This window comes from Dermacentor andersoni, chromosome 8, assembly GCF_023375885.2.
Source record: "Dermacentor andersoni chromosome 8, qqDerAnde1_hic_scaffold, whole genome shotgun sequence".
NCBI classification, from domain to species: Eukaryota; Metazoa; Arthropoda; class Arachnida; order Ixodida; family Ixodidae; genus Dermacentor; species Dermacentor andersoni.
The window spans coordinates 29,589,389-29,597,100 of record NC_092821.1 but is presented as its reverse complement, the minus strand read 5'-3'; the positions used below and the strand labels follow the sequence as shown (position 1 = coordinate 29,597,100).

Sequence of the window (7,712 nt, the reverse complement as noted above, 5' to 3'; positions counted from 1 at the left end):
GTATCAGTGTGTACGTTCTTAATTATGTCGTACATAATTCTGTCAGGTCCTGGTGCAGAGCTCTTGCATGTGATCAAGGCAGCTCTTAGCTCGGCAATGCTAAAGGGACGGTTGTAAGGCTCATTCTCTCGACCTTTTCTTGTTAATGGCTTACGTTCTTCTGTTTCTTTGTATTTGAGAAAGGATTGTGTATAATTTGTTGGGCTTGACACGTTCTCAAAATGCTCCCCAAGTGAGTCTGCCTGGTCTTGTAGTGTATCACCCTGTGTGTTTACTAGAGGGAGTGAGTATGTTTGCCGGCCTCTAATCCTATTTACTCTGTTCCAGGCTTTGGCCTCATCCCTAAACGAGTTAATACTTGATAAAAACTTGTGCCAGCTTTCTCTTCTGGCCTGTCGGCGGGTTCGCCTGCCTTGTGACTTTACTTTTTTAAAGTTGATAAGATTTTCTGCAGTGGGAGAAGCACGTAGCAGCCCCCACGCCTTGTTCTGATTCCTACGCGCGATCCTACATTCGCTGTTCCACCACGGTACACGTGGTTTGCATGCCAAACCACTTACTTCGGATATGCATTTTGACGCGGCATCTATTATAAATGTTGTAAGATACTCCACCGCAGCATCAATTTCTAAACAAGGGATGTCAGCCCATGAGATGCTGGTGAGAGTTCGAAATTTCTCCCAGTCGGCTGTGTCTATGTTCCACCTAGGAGCTTGTGGAGGATATTCGTTTTCTTTAGATGTTTTTATTAGTACCGGGAAGTGGTCGCTCCCGTAAGGATTGTTTGTAACTGTCCATTCGAGTTCGGGCAGTATACACGGGGAAACTAGGCTGAGGTCAATTGATGAAAATGTTCTGTTGGCGAGAGAATAATATGTGGGTGCCTTCTTATTCAGCAGGCATGCACCAGAAGAGAAGAGGAATTGTTCAACAAGACGACCTCGCGCATCTATACGAGAGTCGCCCCACAGGCTGTTGTGCGCATTGAAATCTCCAAGTACAACGTAAGGTTCTGGCAATTCATCTATGAAGGACTGAAATTCATGTTTGCTTAGTTTGTACTGTGGGGGTATATAAATCGAACAAATAGTGATAAGTTTGTTTAGCAAAACAATTCGAACCGCCACTGCTTCAAGGGCCGTTCGTAGCTGTAAATGTTGACATGCTATGCTCTTTTGGATTACTATTGCAACACCTCCCGATGATGCGATGGCATCATCGCGATCTTTGCGAAAAGTAACATGCTGTCGGAGAAAGTTTGTGTGTTTGGATTTTAAATGTGTTTCTTGTAAACACAGCACTTTTGGATTGTGTTGGTGGATCAGTTCTTGTACATCATCGAGGTTTCTAAGTAGACCTCTGACGTTCCATTGTATGATTTGTGTGTCCATATTTAATGTAAATTAGTGCTGTGTTTACGGAAACGGAAGGGATGCCTTAGATTACAGAGCCCTTTCGAGGCCCTGTAATAGGGGTTTTGTTCTTTCTGGAGCGTTCGAGGGAGCCTCGCCGCTCCTTAGGCGCTTGGTGCGCCTTGAGGATGGGTGTAGTGTCCATTGCCTCTTGTGAGGCGCCGGACACGTGCTCTTGCGAGCGAGCGGTTTTCAGGGGGAGTCCCGCCTTGGAGGGCAAGACCCCTGCGCCCACCAGCCCGGAGGTCGATGGGGCTCCCTGAGGGATTTGGCTGCGCTGGCCGTTGCCAGCGCTGGAGGGGGCCTCGGAGGTTGGGGCAGCCTCGGCTGCGCCCACCTTCGGGGTCGATGGCTCCACCTGCTCGGTTGGCGGAGCAGCGCTAGCTGCAACCACCGTGGGGGCAGATGGCGTGACTGCCGACTCACTGACTGTGGGTCGGACAGCCGCCGGAGGCCGTTGTGACGCTGCCCCCTGACGCGCCACATCGGCAAAGGTTTTCTTTGGCAGGTATACTACCCGCCTTCGTGCCTCTTTGAACGATGTATTCTCTTTTACTTTTATAGTCACAATTTCTTTTTCCTTCTTCCAGGAGGGGCACGACCGCGAGTACGCGGCGTGGTCCCCGTCACAGTTTACACAGTGTAGAGAGTTCTTACATGCTTCAGTGGCGTGTTCAAGGGCACTGCATTTGGCGCATGTTTGGCGGCCTCGGCAGCTCTGCGAGCTGTGGCCAAAACGTTGGCATTTGAAACATCTCAAGGGATTCGGCACATACGGCCTTATACGAAGCTTGATGTACCCGGCCTCGATTGACTCGGGCAGGACACTGGAGTTGAAGGTGAGTATTAGGTGTTTAGTCGCAATTTCTTTTCCGTCTCGCCTCATCTTGATTCTTCTGACATTTATGACATTCTGTTCGCTGAAGCCCTCCAAGAGCTCAGCCTCAGTCAGCTCCAATAAATCATCATCGGAGACTACGCCACGCGTGGTATTCATGGTACGATGAGGAGTTACTGTTACTTTGGCGTCACCAAATGAAACTAGATTGGGTAGATTTTCATATTGTTTCTGGTTGCGGAGCTCCAAGAGGAGATCGCCGCTTGCCATCCTGGATGCTTTATAACCTGTACCAAAAACTTGGGTAAGAGACTTGGACACGAGGAATGGAGAGATTGTTCGCACGGGTTTGCCTGGTGTTTCAGAGTGCACTACATGGAAACGAGGAAAGGTTTCTTTTTGGCGGGCAAAAAATTCAAAGACATCATCGGTGCGCCCCCTCTTGAGGGAGCGATCAGGTAATGTGGGGAAAGAAGAAGCCATAAGAGATTGTAATTTCGGCAGTAACGCCAGCCACCCACCGTGGAGTCCTACAAGGGGACGCTGCAGGATCCGTAAAACACGGCCTGCAAACGCCAGCAGTACGTTACCACTATAACCAAATACGAAATAACCTAGGTTGGCTATTCACACAAGGTTAACCCTTGCTGCCTGGAAAAATTGGAAGTAAGTGGAAGCTAGGAGAAGACAGGAAAGATAAAAAGTGAGAGAAAGACGAAGATTAGAGGAAGAGAGAGACAGGAAAAGGCAACTACCGATTTCCCCCGGGTGGGTCAGTCCGGGGGTGCCGTCTACGTGAAGCCGAGGCCAAAGGGGTGTGTTGCCGCCGCCGAGGGGCCGTAAAGGTCCAAACACCCGGCATTGGCTCAACCCCCAGGATCCTCTTTTCCCCGGACACGGCTAAGCCGCGCACGGCTACACGCGGGAGGGTCCAACCCTCGTGTGCTCGGGTCCGTGGTGTCGCAACACACCAAACGCCTGCTTGCGCAGACGCCCCTGCGGGGAGCACTTCATTGTAACGGCAGCTTGTGTTAATACTATACTCCCAGTCCTTACAGTGTCGTGTTACAGTTAAAAATATTTTTTTTAGGTGAGCTTATGTGTGGATTTCACAAACTTGGTCATTGAGCAAACAAAAACATTGGGCAAATAAATACGGTTGTCTTGCTGTTCTCTGATCTGATCTGAAGACACCATCAAGACTTATTGAATGAAGAAAAGGTTTATCTTTAGCATTAGTATCTATGTTCTTTCATTCCTTTGGCAGTTCTAATTACGTTTGAATTTTGAGGTTGAGAGTATTGCTCAGGTAACACGTGTTATTTTCTTGGTGCAGCATTGAGGCATTCCAGCTGTCAAGCAACTGCGGATGGTGCAGTTGTATCAAGGATACCGACACTGCTTTCACTCCTATGCCTATGAGACAGGTAAACGTGATCTGAAGCATGCACCACAGTCCATGCAGGCCAGTGTCCATTTGAATGCCCTTGGAGCTTCTTGCGAACATTCAAGTCGAAGAAACGCCTGCAAGCCACACAGGCAAGAGGCCATTTCATTGCCCGTAATGTTCGTGGAGCTTCTCACAAAAGTGTAATCTGGACCACCACCAGCGCACCCACACACAGGCAAGATGCCATTGCAGTGCCCTATGTGCCCTCGGAGCTGCTTGAACAAGTCGACACTGGAAGATCATCTGTGCATCCACACATGCGAGAAGCCATTTCATTGCCCTGCATGCCCTCACAGCTTCTCACAAAGAAGTCATCTGAACCGACACCTGCGTACCCACACAGGTGAAAGGCCATTTCAGTGCCCATCGTGCCATCAGAGCTTCGCAGACAAGTCTACACTGAAGACTCACGTGCGCATCCATACATGCGAGAGGCCCTTTCAGTGCCCTTCATGCCCTCGGAGCTTTTTGGAGAAGTCTACACTGAAGAATCACTTGCGCATTCACACAGGAGAGAGGCCATTTCATTGCCCTGCATGCTCTTGGAGCTTCTCAGACAAGTCCACACTGAGGAACCACGTGCGCATCCACACAGGCGAGAGACCATTTCAGTGCCCTGCATGCCCTCATAGCTGCTTACGAAGGAGTCATCTGAACCAACACCTGCGCACCCACACAGGCGAGAGGCCATTTCAGTGCCCTTTGTGCCCTTGGAGCTTCTCAAACAAGGCCATGCTGAAGAATCATGTGCGCATTCATACAGGCGAGAAGCCATTTCACTGCCCTGCCTGCCCGCAGAGCTTCTCACGAAATTTTAATCTGAACCGACACCTGCGCACTCACACAGGCGAGAGGCCATTTCAGTGCCCTTTGTGCCCTTGGAGCTTCTCAGACAAGGCCACACTGAAGGATCACGTGTGCATCCACACAGGCGAGAGGCCATTTCAGTGCCCTGCATGCTCTCAGAGCTTCTCACAAAAAAGTACGTTGAACCGACACCTGCGCACCCACAAAGGCGATATGCCACTTCAGTGCCCCATGCCCTCGAAGCTTTTATGAAAAGTCTGCACTAAAGGTTCACCTGCGCATCCACTAATGTGAGAGGCTGTTTAGTGCCCTTCGTGTTGGAGTTTGTGTCAAGTCCACACTGATAACTGACGTGCACATCCACACAGACGTGAAGCCATTTCCATGCCCCCTGCATGCCCTCAGAGCATCTCACGAAAGAGTTATCTGAACCAACACCTGGGCACCCACACAGGGGAGATGCCATTTCAGTACCCTCCATACCTCCAAAGCTTCTCGCGAAAGTCTGCACTGATGGTTCGCCTGCGCATCTAATAATGTGAGAGACTGTTTCAGTGCTTTTCGTACTTTGAAAAAAGTTCGATAATGTACAGGTCCCCAAGCCAGTGCACACGAGAAACAATTGAAGCATAAGAAATTCAAGGTTCATGTGTTAGTCGGTGCACCTTTTGACAAATGAATGGACTTTCGCAAGTACACTTGCTCCACAGTAGTGCAGAGTAGTGAAACTTCTCTATATATCTTGCTTTTCTTGTTTTTCTTAGTCTTTTTCATGGAACCCTAGTGTAAATATACATGCTATTTTTTTAATAAAATCCTTGAAACTTGGCATTTGTCTGTCTGGTTCCCTGTCTCCTGTGTCAATTTTACACTTCAACTCTACTCAAGGATTACCAACTAGCCAGCTCCCAATTTTTGTAGAGCTTTTTCTGTAACACACACATATATTACCTGTAGGTTCTATGCATATGCAAATCTTTGGAGGTCTTTTCGATATTGTGATGTTTAAGCTTTTTATTGTGCATATAAGCGCGGAAGGCTGCATTCAGATATTTAAGGATCATCAGGGAATAATTGTGCAAGTTTGTTTCAGTGCACTTATTAAAGTGTTTTGTGCATGGGTACTCTTAATTGTTGATATTTCTACGCTTGCACTAAAGCATGTAATCTTTCAATTCATTAGCATTTTATTGTGCTGAATGCATCAAGATAATTAAAGTCATGGCATTTGTAAGGTTGTTCATTACCATTTAATGCAGTTATGATAAATTTTGTTCAGCAATCGAAATTATGCAAATACCTTTATTAATGTGCATTTTAAGGCGAAAGCCTTTCTAGGCTCATGGTGAAATTTGTGTCAGCAGATCATCATGCCATATGAAGACAGATTGAAGAATGAAAAATGATTGATAGTGACAGCTTGTGAATGATGATGTTATAATAGAGATTGGTTGAGGTTAATTACTAGTAATGACTACTAATGACTCCAAAATGACCAATATGTCTAATGACGGCTTGTAATGACCACAATTGATTAGAAATGACTATAAATGTCTACTAATGACTAAAATGACAACTAATGATTTGTAATGACTACGAAATGACCAATATGTCTAACAGCTTGTAATCTCCACAGTTAATTACAAATGACAAAATGCTTACTAGTGAGCAGTAATGACTACTGATGACTATGATATGAAGAACATGTCTAACGACAGCTTGTAATGACGACAATTGATTACGAATAACTAAAAGAAAGAGAAGGGGTGAATGATAAGAGAAGGAAGAGTAGGCTTTTGCCATTCACCTCTTGAGAGATATTAAGAGACCCTGTAATTTTGATTCCTACATATATGCAAAGCTTTTGCAAAGGCTGTGCTTAACTGATAATCTCAAAACTTCACCCATGCATCATGCATGATATTATTCCCTCTGAATGTCAACTTTGTGGCACATTGAGTTCTTTCATGATGTTGGGCAAACTTCTTGCAGGGTTTGTAAAATATGCTTGTGAAGATTTCAGTACATGCCACTGATAACATGGCCCCCATTCTCTGCAAATATAGAATTACTACCACCTTCACTTTTTAGGGGTAGTGGGCAAGATTTGCAAATTTAATAATGCCTCTACACAGGCAAAAAATGAATGCTTAGCAATTGTAATTTATCCGTTAATTACCCAACACACTTCAAAACATTTCTGTGCATCGTTGCTAACATTCCTCTCATTGCCTTTAAATATAACTTAGTCATAAGCAACGTACTTGAACATACATGGACACAAAAAAAAATGAAGCATTGAAAAAAGTTGCGATTCGTGTGTGTCCTCATTTTTTCTGTGCTTTCTTTTTAGTGCACTGAAAAATCATGAATTATCAACTAGGCCATCAGTTCGTCCTAAAGGGAGGCTAAAGAGAAACAGTGAATCAGTCCAAAATAATAAAGTCTTTGTGAATAACTCATTTCATTTATTCTGCACTAATACGTTGATTATTAGAAGTGTAGTGGTGTATTGTATATTTGCTTGTTTGCACTAAACAAATTTAGGTTTCCTTGGTTAAGTACAAGGTCTTCATTGGCGACTTTGGATCGTTTGGGAGTCTGGGATATGAGTATCTGGCCCCCACATTCTGGCAACTTTCGTCAAAATAAAACGATTTGAGGCTTTTTAGTGCAAGTGCGACAACGAAAAAGGCTTCAAAATGAAGTTTGGAAGCAAAAAGATGCACAGAGTTAGTATAAAGCTCCTTACGGAACAGTGCATAATTAGAGCAAGAAGGCCCGAATTAAACCCAGATACCGTCGTTCGAACTGTACGTGCATAAATCCGGAACTGGAAGTGTGGTTTTACTCTACAAAACATATAGACTGATCTGGGAGATATACAGTCAAACCCACTTATAACAATATTTAAGTGCCACAAAAATTCCATTGTTATAACCGGATTGCATGAAATATCAAAATCCGCGGATGCCAGAGCTGATGTGATAAAACTATAATGGCGGGGAGGCCACTGCCTCTCCCCACCACCTTCCTTCATCCTGCTGCTGATTGTGTTCACTTGTTTAACTGCCTCCTGGGAGCTCCGATTGCATGTAACAAGCCGCGGCAGTCGGTGTTAAAGAGTGGCACTGCTATAACTGCAAAGAGGGGTCACGGGTGCCAAGCGATATGCAAGTACCGCCGAGGCAAAGCTTTGATAGCC

General features: G+C 45.6%; 1 protein-coding gene across 1 annotated transcript; it reads left to right on the top strand.

The window, feature by feature from the left end:
• The first annotated feature begins 3,295 nt into the window (after window positions 1–3,295).
• Window positions 3,296–5,335, top strand: LOC126526201 (uncharacterized). Its single transcript, XM_050174142.2, has one exon. The coding sequence runs from the start codon at window positions 3,881–3,883 to the stop codon at window positions 4,757–4,759; it is 879 nt and encodes a 292-aa protein (XP_050030099.1). The 5' UTR covers window positions 3,296–3,880; the 3' UTR covers window positions 4,760–5,335.
• The last annotated feature ends 2,377 nt before the right edge of the window (window positions 5,336–7,712 follow it).

What these genes read in the sequence shown, in the direction of transcription:
- LOC126526201 (XM_050174142.2), top strand. Translation starts at nt 3,881, where the DNA reads ATGCCATTGCAGTGCCCTATGTGCCCTCGGAGCTGCTTGAACAAGTCG.